The sequence below is a fragment of the Nymphalis io genome, chromosome 9 (assembly GCF_905147045.1).
Source record: "Nymphalis io chromosome 9, ilAglIoxx1.1, whole genome shotgun sequence".
In the NCBI taxonomy this organism is placed as follows: Eukaryota; Metazoa; Arthropoda; class Insecta; order Lepidoptera; family Nymphalidae; genus Nymphalis; species Nymphalis io.
Genome location: NC_065896.1, coordinates 3,564,382 through 3,589,425, shown reverse-complemented (window position 1 = coordinate 3,589,425; position 25,044 = coordinate 3,564,382). Strand labels below are relative to the sequence as shown.

The 25,044-nt window shown below is 30.5% G+C and overlaps 2 protein-coding genes across 6 annotated transcripts; both read left to right on the top strand.

Moving 5' to 3' along the window:
- The first annotated feature begins 1,430 nt into the window (after positions 1-1,430).
- Positions 1,431-9,959, top strand: LOC126770838 (cytoglobin-1-like). 4 transcript variants are annotated; one of them, XR_007669492.1, is made up of 5 exons: positions 5,622-5,701; positions 6,448-6,602; positions 8,233-8,458; positions 9,002-9,645; positions 9,680-9,959. XR_007669492.1 is itself a non-coding variant. In XM_050490437.1 (4 exons), exons 2-4 carry the CDS (start codon positions 6,448-6,450, stop codon positions 9,137-9,139), a joined length of 519 nt encoding a protein of 172 aa, XP_050346394.1. In that variant the 5' UTR covers positions 1,431-1,521; the 3' UTR covers positions 9,140-9,957. The 4 variants fall into 4 exon arrangements, 3 of the variants coding, with proteins under 3 accessions (XP_050346394.1, XP_050346393.1, XP_050346395.1); XM_050490437.1 differs by lacking the exon at positions 5,622-5,701 and adding an exon at positions 1,431-1,521 and having other exon boundaries at positions 9,002-9,957; XM_050490436.1 differs by having other exon boundaries at positions 9,002-9,959.
- Positions 9,960-13,210: 3,251 nt separating this feature from the next.
- LOC126770840 (uncharacterized) lies at positions 13,211-18,392 on the top strand. Of its 2 annotated transcripts, XM_050490440.1 has the most exons (5): positions 13,220-13,304; positions 14,490-14,883; positions 15,026-15,182; positions 16,925-17,150; positions 17,882-18,392. In XM_050490440.1, the coding sequence occupies exons 3-5, from the start codon at positions 15,028-15,030 to the stop codon at positions 18,017-18,019; spliced, it is 519 nt and encodes a 172-aa protein (XP_050346397.1). In that variant the 5' UTR covers positions 13,220-13,304; positions 14,490-14,883; positions 15,026-15,027; the 3' UTR covers positions 18,020-18,392. The 2 variants fall into 2 exon arrangements, with proteins under 2 accessions (XP_050346396.1, XP_050346397.1); XM_050490439.1 differs by lacking the exon at positions 14,490-14,883 and having other exon boundaries at positions 13,211-13,304.
- The last annotated feature ends 6,652 nt before the right edge of the window (positions 18,393-25,044 follow it).

The window sequence follows — 25,044 nt, the reverse complement described above, 5'->3', positions numbered from 1 at the left end:
AAACTGGCCCACTCACCATTTAAGCCCGTACATAACAATACAAACTCTGGTAGTCATCGGTAAGAGTTATATAAACCTTCTACCGACGAAATGATCGACTTCTATCGTAATTATAGATTTTAATATTGCTTACCGACCGCTGGGCTAAGGCCTCTTGTCCTTTAAAATAAATAGCCAGTAGTACTTTCCCGGATTTTAACTCTCAATTTTCGATTAAAATTCACAAAATCTACACTCACAGTGCACTTACTTCATCCGATTGAATTACATAGAGGAATGTTGGGGTAGAGTCTTATTGTCACAATACCATATGCATTGTATTATTATAAATTATAAACAATATATAAAAGCTCTATATCCAAGTAGAAATCAAAAGCAGACACTATTGCGGAAAAATAGAGCAGTTTATTTTATGATAATTAATTTAAACAACTCCTACTGGTATGTTGTTCAATTATAATTAACGCTTTATTGTCCTATATGATTTTATAACTACGTCATTGTATTCACGTGTTACAGGATAGTCGTAATTAAAATATTCTATTTTAATTATGAATTAGGTAATTTGTAGGTAATTTTGAGTAATTAAAAAAAACTTAATATATTTTTATCATCCATAACCACTTAAGATTATATAAGATGTTATTTATTTTATGGTATAAATGTTCGGAGGTTTAAAAGCACTTTAAAGCAAAGTAATTTTAAAAATTTCTACCTCTATAGTTAATTTATAATATACTATTTTAAGAAAAAATATAACAAAAAATGAATGGAATTAAATATATAAATGAATAAAAAATTCGAATTCAATTTTCACAAAGGACTTTGGATGTTTATCGCCGGGGCTAAGTGGTCTGTATCCTGAGAACTGAAGCCTGTAGAGGCGGGCCTTCCGTTGGGACGTCACGGTAGTATGCGCAAGCGATCCTGTGACGTCCCCCGAAAAGACTGAGTGGGTCTAAGTAAAAAACCAGCGATATTTTAGTGGGTGGGCCTCATAACCCCACCTAATGTGAATGAAACGCGTAAATGAGTTTTTTCAGCGAAAAAAATAATAAAATAAAAAGGGCTTTGGATGTTGTAAGTAACTAGAAGTAGGATCACTATCAATAAAAAAACACTATTGCTTAAGAACAATCGTTGTTTAAGTACTTTTACTATTATAATATATTATTATTATAAGCAAGAAATAATCTATTAACGTCTCTAGTTTCCGGAAACCTACAATATTCAAATAAGAAATCATAGTCAAGTTCTATAAATTACACAAAAATACAGCGCAATTATCCTTTACAAATATAATCGGACAACGTTAAAATATTTTATTACTTGATATATTTAAAATAAATTAATCGTTAAATCTGATACAATGTCTTTAAAGCGATAAAAACATAATAAGAAATACATGATTATATTTGTTCCGTTAGTATCGTGACAATCATCACACGGGATACACGTGCTCAACGCCGTATTTAAAAAAAAACACGTGTTGTTTAAATACTATTTTCGTTTAAATACACGGTAAGTACATTTTCGTTATATACATGTACATTTTCGTTAATATCATATTAAACAAAGAACATTTTACATATTCAATGTTAATTACAGTTTTAAAGTTAATTAAATGTTCATTTTGAGATTTAAAGTACAAAATTTAACAACAGTAAGATATAAATTTTTTATTTTTTATTATTTTAAAAATAAAAAGAATACATTTCTAATTTAAATTATTATAAAACTTACATATATAATAACTCATACACTTAGAAACGATAAAATGAAAAATGTATATTCCACATAATGTTTTAAATAACAAAAAAAATCTTATGAAATTTAGAAATTTTTTCTTTACGTTTCTCAATACAATACAAAAATATCTTACGTCTCTTCTATCGATGCCGACGGTATAACGCTTTTATAATGATTTGTTGACAAATAATTTAGTATGTTTTGCTATGTGAAAATAGAACGAACAAACAAATGTGTTTATCGAATAACATAAATGGGCGTCACAAACATTTATTTAAAAAAAAACTTTTATGGATTTATTTTTATAAGAATATTAAGAGCAAGTAATCGTATCATATATCAAATTACTAGTTGTATATTAACCAAAATAATTGCTAATGGAGTTTCGTGAACATTTTAAGGTAGTAACCATAGTAGGTAACATAATAAGCGTTAACCACAGATACGACGATATGTAATTCATGCAACTCACACAAATAGTCTAAGTGTAGCTACTTATATAATAATATTTTATGTATAAGTTTTATGTATATTGGTTTAGTAGTTTTTTCAGTTAGACATTACAAAAAAATATCTCCTCATTTATGAGTATAGATAACAGAAGTATTGCTTCAAAATTTTATATCAAGCATTATTGATAGAAATAAAAGCAATTGTTCAACTTCAAAGCCTTTTAACCGAGTGTGTGTGTTTATATACGCGTATGTATATGTTCATAATACGTTTTTGCTCGTTCATAATATATCACAAGTAAAAATGATAATACTCCAAAGTAATTTAATCAGGCGCGTAATTGCATAATTATCTCCTTATAGCGTGTTCCTTTAGTTCCTACAGTTTAAAAAAACGGCGAATTGACAGTAGATGAATAATGTATAGTTCTAAATCAGTTTGGAGGCATTTTGCGTTTGTATTCACTTTTTGACAGATGAAGCTAGTGAGTGCGTAACGTAATAGTTAATTATCGATTCGAATATTGACACTAATCGGTATGTAGTATCGATTATCGATATTTGCTGTTGAATGAAAAATCTTTGCTATATTGGCATTTTCAATGCATTGTATTTATTATAATTAAAATCAAAATAATATAAATTTGCCGCCAAATAATAATTTACCAACGCTAACCAAATAAAAGCCGGACATCATTGACCGGCTTTGCAATAATGGCGAAAACGACGAATCTATGTCGAAGTGAGAGTTAGGACGAAATAGCACCAGAGCACGGCCACACATTTCTCAGACTCCCACCATACCACTGCCAATATAATGCAATCAAATTAATATAGGCACTAGTAGCAGGGTGTAGAGCCAAAAATAATGCGAGACCAACATTTACATCTAACAAGATGATCGAATTATTAAAGGATTCATATAATTAAGTGACGCCTGAAGATTGATGTGATTAGAAAGGACTATAAAAGACTTTTGAATATAAAAGAGCAAGAACGAATTTAATTTTACTTAAAAACATAATAATTATTGTAATAAAACTTATAAATATTTATTTGGTTGTTTAATTTTCGATGTAAAAAACCCACGTAGTTAGGATTGTTTAATTTATACATTTTAATGATATTTATTTATTTATAAGTGGATGGATATAAAACGATTATTTAGATTTTATAATTTGCAGCAAATTAAACTAACTATATTTGTGAAGCATGATAATTATTATGTTTAAAAAAACGGACACATTTGCTGTATTATAATGTATGTAAAAGTGACAAATAAAGTAATTCAAGAAGTTTAGGCAGTTTTGTACACAATCTTGAACACTTGCGACATAAAGCAATTGCCACAAAGTGAATAACTAATTGGACAGGGTCTAAATAACCAAATACTGTTTATATTTTTTATTTTTAAGTACTTCATTTTAATTTCGCCAACGCCAAACATTTCGTAGTCATCCTCACTTTCGCTTCCTTCGTGATAATAATGATTTAAATTTATTTTACTCTTCGATAGAAAGAAAAACACTTCTCCATTCCTCTACGTTCAATTTTTCTTCAGCCATAGCATTCATCAGATCACTTCTATCGCTACTTTGGCTACTTATGAGACTACAAGGGGAGGCAAGCGCAATCTAGTTTATACCGGTTTTAGTCACTGTGTGCATTACACTTCTACAAACGCAAAAAGTTCTTCAAGCTAATTTGTACATTCTCTTCATAAAAAGTCGTGTAGATGTAAAAATTTTACGACAGTAACAGTACAGTACAGTAACAGTAACAGCCTGTAAATTTCCCACTGCTGGGCTAAGGCCACCTCTCCCTTTTTTTTTTTTTTGAGGAGAAGGTTTGGAGCTTATTCCACCACGCTGCTCCAGTGCGGGTTGATAGAATACACATGTGGCAGAATTTCGATGAAATTAGACACATGCAGGTTTCCTCACGATGTTTTCCTTCACCGAAAAGCACGAGATGAATTATAAACAGAAATTAAGCACATGTAAATTCAGAGGTGCTTGCCCGGGTTTGAACCCACGTTCATCGGTTAAGATTCACGCGTTTTTACCACTGGGCCATCTCGACTTTTCTATCTTATCTCGACATTTTACGACACAATTAACCAATTTTTAAAACTAATCTTCTATTTAATTATAAAACCTCCACATTTTACCTTTTTTAATTTTTTTTTTCAATTTAGGTATATAATTTTATTTTATCAGCCAAGTTGTCATTTGCGTATTAATGGGTTATCGTTATGCTTAACCTTTTCTAAGAATTTAAAGTTTGAGCAAAATCAATCAATGAGTGATCTCATTAAAATAAACAAATACTTATTGAAGCTTTAATTAATAGTATAATTAGATAATATGCCTGTAACGTTATTAAACTTACTTTTTTTTTTAATTTAACCTGCCATAAATATCATTTAGTACAAATGTGTTTTCAGTAAGTAAAATCGTAAGGCATTTCGTACCTGTGTAAAAAAAAATCTAAATTGTTTTATATAATTTTATATTAAAAACAAAGAATGTCGAGTACAGTATTAAAACCTGAATATTGAATTAGCCTATAAGTGTGTAAACAAGGTTAAACATAAGCTTTAAATTGAATTTTCATAGAATGTATAATTGCGAACCGTTGACTTCCTAACAAAAAAAACATTAACGCTTAACGTACTCACACCTACATCATTGGGAAAGTAAGAGTAATCTAATTACAATTTATAGCTTTACGCAAAGTCCCGAGCTCGTTGCTCTCTTCATTGTAGTGCCCAATCAAATATTGGCAAGGCCGACGGGATCGAAGTGTTTGTACAAAGTCTTTACTCAACAAACTGCTTGAATGACATTCACGTGGAGCACTTTTGTGTTACAAGCAAAAATAAAAGGCAATACGCATATATGAGTGTGACCAATCAATAATTGCAACATTTGATTGAGTGCTCAAGAAATATTGCAAGATTTTATTGATATAATGTTCAGTTTCTTGTTATTGTTGTTGCTATTATATAAATGAGATTTATGAATTCCTACGATATAACAATTACAGTTAAAATTTATGTCAAAGGTACATAAAAGTACAATTTTTTTATTATTCTCTAAAAAGTATTTACGTATTGACAAAGACAATATAATTATAATTTATTATAATTCAGCAGGGACCTAATTCTTTTATTCAATATTAAAGATTTATTTAAAATGATTTGTGTTTTATATCTATTTAAATTCGTTACTTCTATTTCATCATCAAATACTACATTTAATATAATATTTTGAAACGACGATTCATAATTGTATTTATTTAGGTAGAAAGAAACGCTAGAAACACTAAAAAAGCTATTCATAAAATATACAATAAACAAGAACATAGCTACTACGAGTATTATCGTCTTGAAACCGTATATCTAACTTCGATAATAGGGTCATATGTTAATAGATCACTAAATGAAGCTCTTATTAAATCTTAATCAGACCACCTTGAGTGGAAGACGTGTATTAAACGTGAGTTTTATTTTTGTTAATAACTTTGACATATTGAGTATAAATACGTTTTTTTTATTGTAAAATTTATTGTAATATATTGTAAAGTCCATTCCTAAGACAACGATCACACTGCCTGAGTATGTGTTAATTTGATTACATATTAAATATATATATTTAAAATGAAACGTTCTGAAAGTTAAAATTTTGCGTTTTTTTATATTTTCTAATGAATAAACCATAATATAGCAGTTATTGATGTAAGATTGCTATTAGTTTTTTTTTTACAATTAAAACTTGTGCTATTGATTGTTAAATAATAATAATATAATAATATCCTGGGACATTTTTCACACACGACTATCTGTTCCCAAATTAAGCTTGTACAAAGCTTGTGCTATGGAAACCAGACAACTGATATACTACATATACTACTTTTCTTTTGTAAATACATACTTATATAGATAATTACACCCAGACTCAGGACAAACAGACATGTTCATGCACACAAATGTCTGTCCTGGGTGGGAATTGAACCCACAACCTTCGGCGTGAAAGGCAAGTGTTCTACCAACCACGCCAACCGGCTCAAAAAAAATAAAATTATTATTATAAAAAGACTTGATTGTTTTTGATTTTATTTCTAAAATTATAACTACATAGAAAAGAAAATGCTTCTAAATACATACATTTCCATATCGAATACCCAAATACTAACAAACCTGAATTGTGCCAGTCGATGCTTATTCTTGTGTTCTTTGATACAGATGGGTGGTTGGGTGAGTCATCTCTGGTGGGGCGGTGATCCTGACAACGTGAACAAAACATCAGGGTTAACCAGACGAGACGTGCATGCAGTGCAGAAATCTTGGGCAGTAGCAAACGCCAATCCTGTAGCTACTGGGACTGAATTGTTAAAAAGGTATTTTTCATAAAAATAAAACATTTTTATGTAAGAGCCGAGATGATTCAATCATGATACGTGAAAGATTCATTGATGAGTCAATGGTTGGGATAAGTGAATCTTACGAAAGCTTTTTTTATATAAATGAAATGGGTAATCAGTTTATCAAATGGCAAACTGACAACCTATTTTATTTATATAAAACGGTGAATGATGGTAAATGATAATCACCACCCAAAGAAATTGGCACTGCAAGAAATATTAACTATTCCATACATTACCAACGCGCTACCAATATTGGGAAATAAGATTTTATGTCCCTCGTGCCTGTAGTTTCACTGGGTCTCTTACAATTTAAGCCGAAATACAAGAATACTATAAATTGCTGTTTGGCGATAGAATATGAATGATGAATGGGTGGTACCTACCCAAATGGGCTTGCACAAAACCTTACCACCAAGTATGTATCTTGCCTATTATATTTTGAGACTAACTGCTTGACAGTGTGTAAACTGTGACATAAAATTCGATAAAATATTCGATAGCTTATATATTTTAGAATAGGTTAAGTTAGTGTATTTATCATCATGATAGCATGCTTTTTTCTGGTTTTTTAGTGGGTGATGCGAGTTAAAAAATATAATAGTGTATTTATAATTTAACTGAAATTAAAATGAAATTAAACTGAAATATTAAAAAAATATGTATTATTATTCATTATTATTTTTCGACCGTTTCTAATGTGACAAGATTTATTATAAACTAACGGTCGGTATATTAAGAAACGTTAGATTGGCCTTTGACCCTGTCATCGTCCATTCATACATTCATCGTGCCCAATCTACAAATAAACCAACACAAACGAATCTCGGCTACAAGCACACAATAACTCTTAATTCAATTAGTTTTTATGGAACCAGTTCAGTTATTTTGGGAATAATTCCTTTACAATTAACCTTCAGTTTTAACGATCTAAATAATAAATACTTTCTCTTATATACGTATATAATGTATGTCGCCGATAATATTCTATAATATTTAACACATTTTCCAAAAATACGCAAGAATGTAATATCGCCATTCTCATCTGAACAATACATACCGGTTTACAAACCGGTTGTTTAGCGTGTTTTTCGAACACCTCATTTTCCAGTTCTTTACATTTGTTAATGATATATAAAAATATTGTTTAACTAGTAATTAAGTCCATTCAATTCAATTTATGGCGAATAAAATTCTTACTGCAATTGTGCTTAGAAATCAGCAGGTCAGCATCAGTAGGGATATTCTGTAAGAACAAACTGGAACCTCATCTCAGAAATTGGTCGTGAAATATCAGTAAGTGATATACGACATTGAGCATAATAATTATAACACGCATCGATAAAGTGTATCACCATAAGTTAACTGTCAACATTTCACGGGTTCTTACAGAATAGCACTGCAGATATGCGTTACACCGCAAACGAATAATTTTGATGAAATATAAAGGATCTCTTTGATTTAGCGAAATCAAAGAAATCGATAAAAACACGAAAAACTAACCTTTTACTTGCCATTAGAAAATTTACGTTTACCGTGACAAGTTAATTAGACCATACTTGGTGGAAAATAATATTAATTTATAATATTTTAATTTCACAAACAGATTATTCCGTGCATATCCAGAGACGAAGGAATTCTTCAAAATGATACGTAATTTACCTGAAGATCAATACAGTCAGAATCATCAGTTTAAAGCGCACGTTATCAATCTCATGTCGTCGATTAGCTTAGCAGTTGAGAACCTCAATCAGCCAGAAGTTGTCGCCGCAATGATGAACAAGCTAGGAGAGTCGCACGGGAAACGAAAAATACAAGAACAACATTTCCATGTAAGTATAAACACCTCATACAAGGGTCATATAAATTTGAGTGACAGTTTGTGTTGACACTTCTTTCTGATATATATTTTAGTAGCAAGGTAATTGCAAAAGTTTTCCAGAATTAAAATGATAGTGCAGTGACCTTTTAAATTCAAAATTTTCAGGGTGCAGAATCATTTTCTGTTTTCGATAGAAGAATGTATATGTGTGTGTGTGTGTCGATGACAATGAATATGTACTTATTTAAATATGTTTCCCTTGTTTCACACTTATTTATATCGTATACAACATATTGGTAGTACACCATATACATAGTTTTTTAGTTACAAATATGTAATTCGAATGGCCTCCACAATTTGCGCAAAACTACAAGTCTTGAACCGTACTAAAGACTCTTCTAAAGCAACGAACGAGTATTAAGAAATCTTGTATGACGATCTCTTCAACATTTTTGCTTTGTTAAGATTTTTAACTCAAATACCTTAAATACTTAAGGTATTTGAGTAAAAACTTGACGGATACAGTATTTTTATAACAGACTTCGGTTTGCAGGATCTAAAGGGCGTTATAGTAAAAATGTTCATCGAAGTTTTAAAACTAGATGACAAGACATTAGGAGCCTGGGGGAAGACTGTTGATTTCTGGTATAAACATATCTTCGAAACATTAAAAGGAGATGAGACAAATTAACGCGTCAATAAGGTACTATAAGACCATAATAATAGTATTATTTTACTCAGACATAACAAGCATAAAACTTATATTTCTTTAAAAGACATTTGTGTTACAATACACACTGAAACGCCTTAATAGTTAACAGCCTTACTTATAAACGATCTTCAGCAGACGATTAGCTTAAACAATACTTTGTCTTCTTCTTTTGAACGTCAAATCAATGTTGACAGAAAGAGAGGAATCACAGTATTTGACTAAACTGCTAAGCAACGTTTGTAAAAAATAAAGACAAAATGTAATTAATATGCAGTTTTTGCTCCGTGCTTTGTTATTTTCTAAGAACAATCTCGAAGCTCACCGCAGAGCACATTTGCTAACATCAGAATGTACTGTGCGACATTGATTTTATTTATAATTACAATCAAATTTAAAGGATACACGTGTCAAAATATCATGTCACCATAAGCCGCTTTTCAAAATTTTACGAATGAAATACGAAGTGAGTTCTTATAGAAATTTAAGTATATTTTAGTAATAATTTACAGTTATTTTAAGCGCTTAAAATAACGGTAAATTATTATTGACTAACGTAAATTTAGTTATAAAAACTGTTTCGATGACTTTTGATATTATTATGTATATATAGTTAGTATTTAACTATTTTAATAATATTTTAAAACGAGTTTTTATATGTCCAAAGATTATAATAATGTAGAATTATTTAGTAAATTGTTAATGTTGTGTTATTTCAATTTATTGTTACTTAAATATTAATTATGATATTTTTATAATCATATTTGATTGTATATTACAATGTTCTGTTATATAATAAAAATATAATATTATGAAACTATTTATTTAGTCACCCATCGGCATTTATTTAACAAATTATCAGTTACATATAATACTAGCTAATCGTCCCGGCTTCGCACTAGTAGATATGAAGAAAAATGTATTTTGGATAGGATTTGCGTAAAACCTGTTCTTAGTAAGTCTACGTCCGGGAAGGAGTACCTGTGACAAATTTCAAGTCAATCGGGCGGATAGTTTAGGGGATCTTATGATGAGTGATATTTCGCTTATACATATATATATATACCGCCTCGTTGCTCTGCTCTGCTAGGTTTAAAGTTAATCTGCTCACAATAAACTCAATGAATCTTGTTATATATAAGATGTTTCTGTAGATAGTTAACGTGGATCTCGACTTAATCGTAAACGAATTAGACTTTATAAATCTCTATTCCATGATAAATTTTAATAACGAAACTTTCTCTTTCTCTTTGTATTTTTTTTTATTTATTATTTATTTATTTTGAACAATTAATACAAATCATAAACATTATGTACGATAATAACTATACTAGTAGACTGCCTCTGACTGTAGTGACTGTAGACTGACTCTGACTGGTCTCGTGGCTTGATGTAAGGCCGCAGACCCGGAGGTCCTGGGTTCAATTCTCAGGTCGGGCCAGTAAACAGTTATTGGGTTTTTCTGTCAGAAAATGCTCAGTAGCAGCCCCGAGTCTGAAAGTTGGAAGTGTGTACACTCCCGTGCCTCGGAAAGCACGTAAAGCCGTTGGTCCACATGAACAATACATCAAAAAGCATACAAATTTAATAAATATCAAAAAATCAATCGCTCTCTGTTTACTTAATTTCATAATATGTGTTTGTTTCTCACGCTCGATTTTCTTTATCATACAATTATGGTAGTTTTACCTTAAAAATTTTTTTAATACATAACCAGTCTTGCCTACTCGTCAATTCTTTGCTATTTGCCTCGAATTTTATTATTAGAATGACGTTGAAATACATTTTGTCACCTATGCTTAAACATGATACTGACGTTGTCTTGATTACAATTTACAATGTAAACGCTTCTAGCAACAGGTAATGTACTAATTTATTTACTTGGCATAGCACTGCCATAATTAGAGACGGGCTTTCAAATAAGAAGTATTTAGTACAATAGTGATTTTATTATGTCCATTTATTGTCCATTTATTTAAAAACACCGCATGTAGAGTAAAGCAAATAAACTGAATTGACGAGCCTTTTGGCGTGGTTAGTGGTAAATTGGTGAGAGACTTGCCTTTCACGCCGAAGGTTGTGGGTTCGATTCCCACCCAGGACAGACATTTGTGAACACGAACATGTCTGTTTATTCTGAGTCTGGGTGTAATTATCTATATAAGTATGTATTTACGAAAGAAAAGTAATATAATATATAGTACATCAGTTGTTTGGTTTCCATAGTACAAGCTCTGCTTAGTTTGGGATCAGATGGCCGTGTGTGAATAATGTCAAAGGATATTATTATTATAATATAATTATAATTGATTTCATTTAAAAAATATATGAAGCAAATATATACGATATACATTTTGAGAAATGTTTTATCGAGTTTCTGACATTATCTTAATAAAACTAGTGACATATCGTAAACCTAACACCAAAAAAATAAAGGTATATAGAAAGAAAAGGTACAGGTAAGTTTAGAAGTAATAAAATGAGCGTGAATGTAGACGAAAACTGAATTATTCATAAATGCGTATATTAGAGACGCTCACATCGCATTTCTCCATTTTCCGAAAATAATCAACGCATATCAAATATTTTCGAAGTTAAGCTTCCGAGATGAGAGTGCGTGAAATTTTCAAGCTTATATTTTAGTAGAAATAAAAATAATTCACATTTCTCCCAGGTATACATACTTGTTTTTTTTATTATATTATGAAATAATTTATATTTTAAAATAATTTATATTACTAAAAATACTGAAGTATTCAATCAGTAAAGTTGGTGATACACGTAATTACTCATATCACACATGTATATTATGTAATGAAAGCTCTTGCTGTACTTTTATGCTCGAGAGCCAGTCAAGATATAATGGATCTGTACAGATGAATAAACTCCAATAAAACTAAACAGTAAAGTTTACTGTTGTTTGTATAAACAGTTTATCCGCCATCCCACATTGGAGCCGCGTGGTGGAAAAAGCTCCATAACCTCTGGTCAAAAGGAGAAGGGTCTTATACTAGCAATGTGACATTTACAATTACTTTAATTTTAAATAAAACCGTGGCTCCTAACAAATTTTGATATAGGGCCCATCAAGGGCAAGCTATGCCCCTGTTATTCACATATTATATACTAAAGAATTTATAAAAGTGTATACATTGTTTTTAAAGTTTATGCAATCACGTTTATTAAATTACCATTTATATGCTTTTAATAAATAAATTATACATAATGCAATATTGAGACTTTTGTTAGATGTTATATAATACCACTAATTCCACTAATTCCTGTAATTAGTGGAACATTTACCAAGATGATTTTTAAAATGTAATTTTATTTTTCACGTGATATTTTGTCCACTATTGATAGAATTATAATTAAATAAATATAATTAAGTTATTAAGTTAATTATAATTAAATAAATAAATAAAAACATACAGAACAAAGATCACTGTTTGTTTTTTTTTTAATTCAAATTTATTTTTATACACAAACATGAGGTAAAAAAACTTCGGGTAAAACATAAAGGGTTTGTAAATGACTACGTAATTGTTCGATCTAGCTTATCTTTTAGATTATTTTTATTTTGTTAATTTCATTTGCAGTATAGATTTAGAGTAGGAAACCACATGGAGTTTGGAAAATGGCAGAGTTAACTCGGAAAACACGTAGAGCCGTTGGTCTCGCTGTACTCTCTGTGGTCATGTCACATAGCCGTCCGTGTTATGATGAAATCTGTAAAATCATTTTAATTCATATATATTATGTCATTTACTATTTTATATAGGTTTATTTATAAAGTATTTATACCATTATATTGTATCGTACCTTGCTTATTGTATTAGTTAAAACCCACCCCAATACAAAAATCACATCGATTTGTTGTTTTGGAATAAACCAAACCAACAAACTCTTTCGTATATAATATATAATATTGGAAGGAATGTCAATGACACGATATTTATATTTAATTTGATTTATTAAAAATATTATACATCTTTAAATCGATAAGAATATAATAGTCTGTGTGATCATATCGTGAGTTGTTAGTATCGTGACAACAGTCACACGAGTTACACGTGCTTAACGACTTATTTAAAAAAAGAACCACGTGTAGTTTAAATACGATATTTGGTTTAAATTCAAATACAAGGTAAGCTTATGTGAATTATTTTGACTAGAAATGAACTACTAGCTATCTAAACAGGTATAACGGTGACTCTCACATAGCGCGTCACGACTCTTGACCCGAATCATGCGCAGGATCTTCCTAACTCCGGACTGCTTTAGAGAATTTCTCAACAGAAAAACCTATTAACTTTTACTGTCCTAACCCGGGCTGACTAGGGACCTTCGGATTAGCAGCTATATAACTTTCACCCTAGATCAACGAGATAGGTAAACCAATCTTAATTCTTTTCATCGTGGATATTTGTGAAAAACCGGTATTCTATTAATTATATTCATAAATATGCGAAGTTTTCCAGTACTATATAAAAATAGTATATAGTAATATGTTAATATATTCGTTTAGTATATTTATGTGAAAATGGACCGAACAAATAAACGTATAAATGAATTTGCAAAAACAGTTTCAAGTGTGACAATAATATTTTGTCGTCTAACGAATCAAAACTATTATATATATTAATCATTAATCATATGGGGTCCCAAAAACAACATCTAAGGGACGATTTTATATATAATAGGCTGACTGTCTAATGGGTCACCTGATGCTATGTGATCAACACCGCTCATAGACATTATAAGGAATAATAACCACCCTTACATCAGCAATGCGCCAAACTTGGGAAATAAGCTGTTATGCCCCTTGTGACCGTGGTTACACTGGCTCAGTTACATTTTAAACCGGAAGAAAAATACTAGGCACTGCTGTTTTGCGGGAAAATAGCTGATGAGTGAGTGGTACCTACCAAGACGGGCTTGCATAAAGCCAAGTACATTTTAGATTTTATATAAATTCTAGGCTTTATGGATAATTTCTCTATCTATCCCCTTTATTTTATAATGTAGTCGTGGTGACAAATTAATTACACAAAGACAAATAAATACTAAAGACCCCGGAACGTCAGCATCTAACAACAAGAATGACGAACTTTCCATAAAAACAAACTTCCACTTTCCTTTTGGAATTTCGAAGAACACTCATATAACTACAGCTCGCATTATTAGTATAAATGAATTAAAGCGAGGCGTAAATGCAAAATAAAACTCATTAACGTGTCAATTAAACACGGCTATGTAATTTACGACTTCATACGTTCTTTAGCTTTTTAACCTTAAGACTAAATAAATTAATCTTAAGCTTGTTATTCAGCTTTTTCCGCTTTTACATACATCGTTCATCTCTATGCCGTTGACCGTTAAGGAGTTCCTACATCGGGGTCTAATCCTTGGTGAAGAATCACATCATGCTTACCATAAAAAAGCATTGTTCTCGGAACTGAACCAACATGAAAAGTTTCAACTCCGTAGGAGGAAGACATTCCAAGACGACGGCTTGCAAGATGTGACTTAAACAAAGAAAAAGCTTGTACAAAACAAATCATATAGTAATATGTATTTAAATATAATAAATAAGTATTTTTTTTGTAAATGTAGAGACCATTTTTCTGACTCTATGTAAATCTGGTTTTGGACAAGACCGTAGTGTGGGCCAACTCAATAGTTATTTTGACACTATACTTTGTTATATTGAGTTCCGACTTGAAGTGAGTGTGCCAGTATATTTTTTTTTAATTAAAATTTTTAAGCATTAGCTAGTTTAAAATAATAGTAAAAAAATTAAAAGAAACAAATACTTCTATTCTCATCTCATCCTCAATAATTAATAAAGATTACGTTATTAACTAGAGATGGGTGGTTGGGTGAGTCATCTGTGGTGGGGCGGTGACCCAGACAATATGAATCAAATATCAGGGTTAACTATGAGAGATGTGTATGCGGTGCAGAAATCTTGGACACGTGCAAGAGCCAATCCTGTTGCGACTGGTATCGAATTGTTCACAAGGTATAATACATGCATATAAAGATATACTTTATATTCAATTACATAAAATTATATATATTTACATTATAAAGCTGAAGTCTATATGGTTGGACGCGGTAGTAAAAAATATTAATTTTCTGATGGACACTTTATTGAGGAAGTTATAGGCATAATACTCGTAACTTCATGCTACGATCTAAGGACCGAAGCAGGAAGCCAAAATGTTATAAACGTCATATCATTATATATCTGTAGACTTTACTTATATTATAAATGCAAAAGTAGCTGTGTCTATCTGTCTGTATGTATGTATATCTGTTACGCTTTCACAGTTAAACGTCTAAGCCGATTTTGATGAAATTTGGTATGAAATAAGTTTAAAGCCGCGGGCGAAAACTAATGACATATAATGCAGTTTTGTAGCAACAGAATTTGTTCTATGGTTGCACGTATTTCCCCGCGAAGATTTTCCTTGGCAGTAGTCAAGCACAGATGAATTGTAAATTCAAATTAAACACTTGTAGGGCTTGCCTGGGCTTAAGACAGTATCATCATTCGCTTACCCTTATCTTATTCAATTTTGTAAACCACATGAAAATGGTTTAGCATACCTTAACGACCGACCCCCAATACTACTAGAGAATGCTTTTGGTGTTGGATTGGTTCGACTCGCTTGATGAATGCGATTAAACAAAATAAGGGAGTCGTCGCTCACAACACCCACGAACCGAGATGGGCTGGCTTTATTCAGCTGCTACAATGACACGAATATATCCTCATAAGTTATAAAGAATTCTGAGAATCACAAGCCTTGGACTTTCAGTTAATTTAACCTATAATGTTAAAATTTCATATAATTTGGAGAATGTATTCAGCATATAATGTACTATGAATTAAGAAACCTTAATTTGGCCTTTGACCAACCTAGAAATAAAACAACACTCAACTCAAACGAACCTCGCTTATAAAAACACAATAACACAATTTCATTCCATTACTTATCCAGCTTTAAAGTTAAATTAAGTAAATATTAAATGATTATTTTATATAAACTTAAAATGTTTATTCAAAACCATGTCGCTGATTATATTTTATAATGTCTGGCACCGTACCCTTTTCCAAAAATACGCAAGAATGTTATGTCGCCTTTCTCGTGTTAACAATACACACCGGTTTTAGAACCGGTTGCTTAACGTGTTTATTGAACATCTCATTTTTTTAAGTATTAATTAATGTTGTTAATGATTTATAAAAATCATTGATTTAACAAGTAATTAAGTTCATTCAATTCAATTTATGGCACATAAAAATTTTATCGCACTCGTGTTAAGAGATAATCATGTCAGTGCCAGATGTGCACGACGTTGATAGAATATAATAGATTTCTTTGATTTTGCGAGATCAAAGAAATCAATAAAAATCACGCAAACCAAAAGAGAAGATATATATCTTCTATTAGAGATATATATTAATTTAAACGCATACCACTTTCTTTGACAATATATTTGGCACAATCTTAAATATTATATACACATGGACAAAATTTCAATGTCAAATATCCCAAAATATTTGTTTTCGATGCAATGCTACGTAATAAATCAATTGCTACTCCAAATATTTGCCTTATTTAAATTTTCTAACCTGTAGCTTAAAACCGGCAAGTGGACGTATTTCCTTTGCATTATTTTCTATATTAGGGCAAATGAAACAAAATCAAATAGTAAAGTAAGATCACTAAGGGAAATACATATTTTTTTCAACAGATTATTCCACGCAAATCCAAAGACGAAGGTATTCTTTAAAATGATACGTAATCTACCTGAATATCAATACAGTCAGAATCATCAGTTTAAAGCGCACGTTATCAACCTGATGTCGTCTCTTAGCTCAGCAGTGGACAACCTCAATCAGCCAGAAGTAGTTGCTGTCATGATGAACAAGCTAGGGGAGTCACACGGGAGACGAAAAGTAGAGGAAAAGCACTTTAATGTAAGTATACATTTTTAATATAAGTATAAATTTTTAATGTAATGTAAGTATAAAAACTCTATTTACAAGGGTAAAAATTGAGAGTTACCCTGGTCGGTCGGTACTAAATGCTTTTTTTATAAAGTTAGGTCCAATATTACTAAAACCCTTCTAGCATTCAACCTTTAGTAACCGCTGAGCTTAATATTTTTAACAAAAAAACAATTATAAGATGTCATTCAATTATTGTAGTAAACTTTTAAGCGTTTAAATTCTTTAAACGTAAACAATTCATAAAGTGAAAATACATAACAAACATACTTTTTTTTTGCTCTTATTTATCCTTACCTACTAAATTTATATAAGCTAACTTATGTAGCTGTACTCTTTTTTTAAAAAAAATTATTAACTCAAGACTAGATGCTTTCGCGCCTAACGGAAAATTGCACGTTTTTTTATATTTATACTTCCGTATTATTAACTTGTTTTATATTTTTTTTATAAAGGTATCGTACTTTTTTGCAGGACAAAATTATAAAATTGTGCCTATGGTTATTTGATCTTATGCAACTTACTGATAAAACGCATTAAATTCATACTTTACAATAATTTATTTGACGATATATATGTATTTCTATTTGAAGTTAACTATATTATTATAGAAACTGTTTTAAATATTGAAATACTTTTATATATGTAATAATTAAATAGATGACGACGCATTTTTTTTATTTTGATACATTTATTCACAGGATCTAAAGGGAGTTATAATGAAAATGTTCATCGAAGTTTTGAAATTAGACGAGGAGACGTTAGTTGCTTGGGGGAAAACTGTCGACTTCTTATATAAACACATATTTGAAACATTACAATTAGATGAGACAAGATAAAGGGCATTCGAACGGTTACTAAAAAAGGCAAAATGCTTAGTGTTATTCAACATTGTTATAAAATATTAACAATACTTTATAAGTCAATTTAAAAAATATTAAAATGTTAAACTTTTAAAGATAAAAAGACTAAAAAGTATAAAACAACTAGCCCTAGTCTCCACAGATTCCTGATCGAATATAGATTGACTTTGAATATTTGTAATTGTGAAGTTTTAATACCTTAAAAATACTTATAAGAGTTAAAACGAAAAACGTGAGTTGCAGGTTTTAAATAATAATACTAAGAAATATCTCAGTTGGCAAGATTACACTATTTGCGTGTTTTAATTATATTTTATAAGTAGTTTTGGTATGTCCAAAGATTATTACAATTATTATACGAATTACTAATTAGTCTATTTATGGTTAACGTTTATTGTTAATAAAAGTATATATTTACAATAATATTTTTATATCAATATAATTATTATTAAGGAACTAATATAATTGTGTATCACATAAATATATACAACTCATTTTAAAATAAATATAAAAAAGAAACATTTATTTTACTTTCGTACATTCGTGTTTTATTTGTATCGTTTCCTTTATTTTCTCACGGCAATGTCAACTTGACTGTCACAGTCATTCGGGTTAAAAGTTATGTCATGCCGAGAATGCTGAAATAAGAAATATTTTTTTGAATACTCATTCTCGTGTCAAACTCAAACATGGTTTTGTAAAAAAAAATAATAACCCATAAAAATACAGCCTGTATACTACATTTGTCTTCTTTTATTGTCATAAAACTTCGTAGTTGCCTTTTATTCGAACAAAACACGTAGCTCGAGCAATGGTATCATGCTCTAGAGCCAATAAACGGACAAAAGATCTTCATGGACGAGAAAACGTCACTAACATTGTTATAAGTTGAGTTTCGGTGTAAATAAATAAAGCCATACTGATGAAAGCATATCTTGTCTCATTTTAAATCCGCCATGCATAAACGATAAAGACTTGTCTATGGGACACTATAGATCCATATTAAACTTGATGACGACTTCAACCTACCCATATTAAAAGCAGGAATCGTTTTAAATCGATTTAATCGTAAAATAATGTGTATATTGAAATATGTTTTATATAAAAGTTATTTTTGCATGTTTACGATTATTAGTTCCAATTTAGGCGTTAAAACTTGAATCAGTTTTATTACGAAATTTATTATATATGTAATAATTAATTACACAATTAAAAATCTTTATAGTTAGATATGAAAGAAACTGAACCTTATTCATCTTTGTATCCACCAAATCAACCACTCACGCATTTACCTGTTCACCCATCCACTGATCCACTCATCCACCTATCCACTGATGTATGCTTAAGAAAAATATTTACAAAGAAACCTATATAATTCTCATCTCTAAAAGATTTCCTAAATAATTTATAAAGGCACGAGTACAAAGTTCAGAATAAACTTGAACAGATTTTTTTTATCAAAAAATTTGACACGTTAAACAGCACGCAATAAATCCACATAAAAAAAAAACTTTCCCGTAAGAATCTAGACAAGTCTGTTTAGATTCCGGTCACGTAAACAGCAAGACGCGATGGCGTTCTAAAAATTTCTATACGTTAAACATGCAATTCAGATTCTTCGTCGCTCCATAATTACATTTTGCGTTCGCCCAGGCTATCTACCTTTATCTAATCAGTATTCAACTCAAAATCAGTACATTTTACGCGCTATAATAGAACAATGGATCGTTATGGATACTTATCATCGATTAACCAATTAAGGTACACAATCCACACCTAGAATACAACAGACTTTATAGTTTATTATGCGTATTGTCTATTACAGACATAAACTTGCAATTGTATTTGAAAACAAATGCAGGTACCAAGATGCAACTGCAATTAATATATTGAATATACACACTATTGTTTCCTACATATCAGTAACTGCCTCGTTAAAATAATGGCTACCTCATACGGCAGATCTCAAGGTCGTATGTTCAAATCCCGGAGTGGGCAAATGACAACAATTTGAGTTTTTTACGCAACCGACGGTCCAGTGTTTGTTTTCTCTCCGGTCGGCATTCCATTAAAATTCGTGGTCTAATTTTTGTCAGGAATTGGCTGACGTCCATTTTCGTGAAGTACTTAGTGCAATATTTTATAGGCGAAATGTCATTAATATTAAGTAAAAACTAATTTCAAGTACGTGTGTGTGTGTGATTATAATTCATCTCGTGCTATGCGGTGAAGGTAGACATCGTGAGAAACCTGCATGTGTCTAATTTCACTGAAATTCTGCCACATGTGTATTTCACCAACTTTATACCATCTTCTCGAAAAAAAAAACTTTTTTTTTAAAGTGGGACATTCACAGGCTGTTACTACTTTACTATTACTAGTATGTGTTGATAAAGTAGTAGGAGGTAATAAAATCCAATAAAATGTTTTTATGCTTTTAAATATAAATTTAAATATTCTCCTAAACGTCGTGTAGAGGAACATTGCAAATTACCACAGCTTAAAAATAAATTGACTCCTAAATTAAAGTAAATAAAAATGCTTACATTTATGAAAAACCAGTACGACCTTCAGCCAACGTGAATAAAAAACTTAACCAGTTGAAATACAGAGGTGTGCTTTAAGAAATAAATAAATCTGATCCGTCTTAATTTTTGCTGTACGCAGTAATATTGGATTCCAACAAATCACACGGTAAGGTACCAAAACCAATCAAGATATTTAAAAGAACACTCCACAAATATATATAAGAGTTATATATATATATATATATATATATATATATATATATATATATATATATATAACAAGAACATACTCGTATAATGTAATCCATTTTTAACACAGGTTATTCTAATAATCTAACTAGGATGACCAGACTGTACTCTTAAACTTAATTAAAACTTAGTGTCCTTATTTACTTTAATTATTTATTGCATAAGTTATTTCTTGTCTTGACTGAGCTTATTTATAAGCCCTTATGTGAAATGTGAAATAAAAATTGTAATAGTTATTAGTTATGTAATATACACTCAAGAGAAACCAAAACATTGCGCAAACTTACGCAAATTTCGTATTTTCATTTCATTCTGCGAAAAGTAAGTTATAGAGGCGTAATAAAAAACTTGCCGCCACAGTTGTTGTTAATTTTTTTTTATTTGTCTTCATTGCCAAAATAGTGGCTATGAAATTAATTTATGTAGTTCTTTAATTAAAATTAATTTATAAAGAACGCCGAACGTTGTACTTTAACGACACATGGCAAAACAGTTTCGAAAATAATATAACATTGGGTTAAAATTAATACAATACAACCAGTATTATATTAATTTTAAAAAACAAATTTTTTGTTATTTCAAATAGATAATAATTTAAAAAAATATAGAGCGTTTATTATGTATATAGGGACTTTGTTTCACTCAAAAGTTAGAGTTACAAAGAAACGAAGCACTTAAATTAGTCTGCAACTTTACAAGTATTGAACTCCTAGCATCAATTACAATGATCACTAAAAAAAACATATTATGATATAACAAAAAAGGCGATTCAACGAGAAATGCTATATTTAATTTAAGTATATAATTCTTATGTAAACAAATTATTTAAATAATATAAGATTTTATTTCTTTAATGTTGTTAATCGCAGCAACGTGTTAAATATAATTATAATGACCAGTTACATTGAATGTAAAATAATTAAATGCAACTTTAAAATAAAGATTATAATGCAAAATGAACACAAATATTTACAAAGTAGTTCTAAATAAGTTTTACGATCGGCGCCTAGACGACTATTAATAAAAAACCACTAAAAATTCAACAGCATATCTTTGATTTATAAACGTGAATCACAAGCAGGAATTCAAACGAGACGTAGATTTATTCGCATAATATATAGTTTTTTTGGTTAAATGCATTAAAATAACCATTATCTACGAAAATACGGCAACGACGACGCAAATTTAAATTGCTTTAATGAAGTCTAATTTAATTCAAACGATTTAAAATTAATTGAAATAAGCTGGCGCTGCCGCGAGGAAATATGCCACATTTCTGAATCGACTCTCAAGCTATTTAAAACTCAACCATCGATTTTTGAATAATTGAAAAGCAATTTATTGCAATAAGTAGGTACAGTTTGCGACATAATATTTAGAATCTTTTAAATAAAAAAAACGTTTCGAAATCTGTTCCAAATATAAATTTGAATGCATTGTCGTTATTTAATTTGTGTTAAGGTGCTCTTAGTATCTATACACATTGCTTTTGGAAATACACGGCATATCACAGCACAATGCCTCTCGTATGATAAAGTATTATTCCCCTTTTTCTTTTATAAATTTAATAAGATATTTTGAGAAGAGAAGAATACGTTGTAAGTAAATCGGAGTAAAATGTTGCGGTGAAGAAAGGGGAACAGCAGAGTCTTGCAAAAAAGTTTTTGGAATAGCGAAGCGAGAAGAACACAATATTTGTTCAAAACAGATTAAAAATATGTAGATAATTGATTTATCTCAAGTAAGTTTGCAAGTTTAGTTGAATATTAAGACAAACAGCCTCTAAATGTCTCACCTAGGTTAAGGCCTCCTCATATTTCGGGAAGGAAGTTTGGAGCTTACTCCACCTCGCTGCGATAATGCTTGTTAATTGATGTATATACATATGGCATATTATCATCCGGCACAGCAGGCTTCCTAACGATGTTTTCCTACACCGCCGAGCACGAGATAATAAACACAAATTATGCACATGAAAAGCCAGTGGTGCATGTCCAAGTTTGTTCCAACAATATTCTATTAAGAATTACGCAAACTCGGCTAAATTTAGTACATAATAAATACTAAAAATATCGTCAATGTATTATAAAAATAAACATAATCTTGTTTACTGTCAATACGCTACCGTGATTTATCATCCCCATCATTGTATCTACGATTTCTCTTGTGCCTGTACTCGTAATTGCACTGGCTCACTTTGCAACACAGGTATACAAAATAAGTTATGCGATTATAAGCCACGAATTGACAGTACCAACCTCACAGCCTTAAAAGCTGACCACTAAAACATTGAAGTAGAATTAAATGTTGCTATGTTTTAAAATTGGACTTCATTATAAGAATAAAAAAAGCATTAAGCAGTTATTAAGAAATACTTAATTTATTTAAGCTGTCGCTATTAATAAACAATGTTTTACAATGTATTTTCAAGGGGATTTTATTTCTTTGAGTAATATGTGTGGTTTCAGAACGACGTTGGCTGTGGTTACATTTATATTTAGCGTTGGATGACTTTCGTAAAATAGAATAGTTCGTATTGATTAACCGACAGTCATTATCTGGGTTTGAATTATTTAAATTATGTGATTTATTTGCATTCCCGGATTAACATAGGGGCGATATAGGTGTCATCGTCATAATTATTATCACCAATCACAATCTCAATCCACTGCTTCATTGTCCTTCTTCCAAAAGGTGCGTCAAATTAATCTTTGTCAATCAAACACAATATTTTTATTCAAAACGACAAACCAAATCTCCCAGTTTCCGCCTTCCGCGTCTAGTCTGATTTTCTTCAAGTCGTCGGTCAGTATGCCTATGGCCTATGGGCTATAGGCAATATAGACAACCATCCATAATAAGTATCCAATAATCCGCATTAGGGCAGTGTTGTGGAAGCTCCAAACCTTTTCCTTATTACTTTTATCGAGACTTGCCTGGGAAAATTACATAGTTTACTCGGGTCCTGTATATTTGTTTACGTTAGTTTGTTTTTAGGGAACATACAACTCTTTTTTATATTTGAATGTGAAATTGCTACCCTTGTCATACCAGTTCCAATTAAGAATTCCATATAAAAAAAATCCAGTACACTGTGTCGTTTTTATTTCTTCGTTGAATATATTATTATTTATATTCAAATATTCTATCAGAAAAACATCGTGTACTTTTTTTTCTTTAAAATAAATACTAATATCTTGGTCATCGCTATATATTTAGGTTTGACTTTAAGTAACTTGCGTTTAAGTGAAGCCAAAAAAATGTAAATAATCTACGAAACTAATGAATATTTAATAATCATACTTCAATCTATATATAATATATATCAAAAAATAAGGAAAAATATTTATTTGTATCGTATTCGTATAGATTATTTCATTCGAAACGGATTATTTTAAATACATCATCATCATCATCATCATATTCAGCCCACATTAATCCACTGCTGGACATAGGCCTCCTCACAGGCGCGCCAGTTCTCCCGGTCCTGTGCTAGTCGCATCCATTGAGCACCCGCCATCTTCCTAAAATCGTAATCTCCCTAAATACATTATCTATGGATATTTTTTTGTAATATTGTTTGTTTAAGTATCATCTTTAAAGAGGTAATATATTTATAATTTATATAATTATTACGAGTGAGCCGTGATGACTTATTGGTTAGAAGACGTGAATCAAACCCACAGCCCACAGTCGACAAGCATCTCTTAATTTTCAACATCTCATCAAAAGAAAAGAAAATCACGATGAAAATCTGTCACGTTTATCCAGCGTGGTGGAGTAAGCCCCCAAAAAGACCCCAGCCTTCTCAAAAAGAAGAGGAGGCCTTAGCCCTATAGTGGGATATTTACAGTCTGTAATAATTACTTTACTTATTTACTCTATTTTTTAATGACAACAAACATTAGCCCCAAGTTTCTCTCGCAAAACAGAGAATTATATTTTAGTTCACTCCATCGAAAGAGAAACTCCAATTATTTAATATGTTGTGACATCATTGCATATTTTTATATTTAAGCCCATAAAGCGTCACTTTCATGCAATTAAGTAAACAAACATAAATTTATATAGTTTTTCGTGTCATTTCATTATAATATCCAACTGGACGAATATAGAGAAACAATCGATAAGATGAATCAAATATGAGATGGCATAATGCAATTGTCAGATGCCACTAATTATTATCTAAGCCAAAAGGACATCCACAAAATAGACGTATTATAT

Bases quoted from the DNA above. Each gene is read 5' to 3' on its own strand.
- LOC126770838 (XM_050490436.1), top strand. From the start codon at position 5,645: ATGAAGCTCTTATTAAATCTTAATCAGACCACCTTGAGTGGAAGACGT. The intron at 6,603-8,232 runs GTATTTTTCATA...TTTCACAAACAG, and splicing joins GGGACTGAATTGTTAAAAAG to ATTATTCCGTGCATATCCAG. The intron at 8,459-9,001 runs GTAAGTATAAAC...TTCGGTTTGCAG, and splicing joins TACAAGAACAACATTTCCAT to GATCTAAAGGGCGTTATAGT.
- LOC126770840 (XM_050490439.1), top strand. From the start codon at position 15,028: ATGGGTGGTTGGGTGAGTCATCTGTGGTGGGGCGGTGACCCAGACAAT. The intron at 15,183-16,924 runs GTATAATACATG...TTTTTTCAACAG, and splicing joins GGTATCGAATTGTTCACAAG to ATTATTCCACGCAAATCCAA. The intron at 17,151-17,881 runs GTAAGTATACAT...ATTTATTCACAG, and splicing joins TAGAGGAAAAGCACTTTAAT to GATCTAAAGGGAGTTATAAT.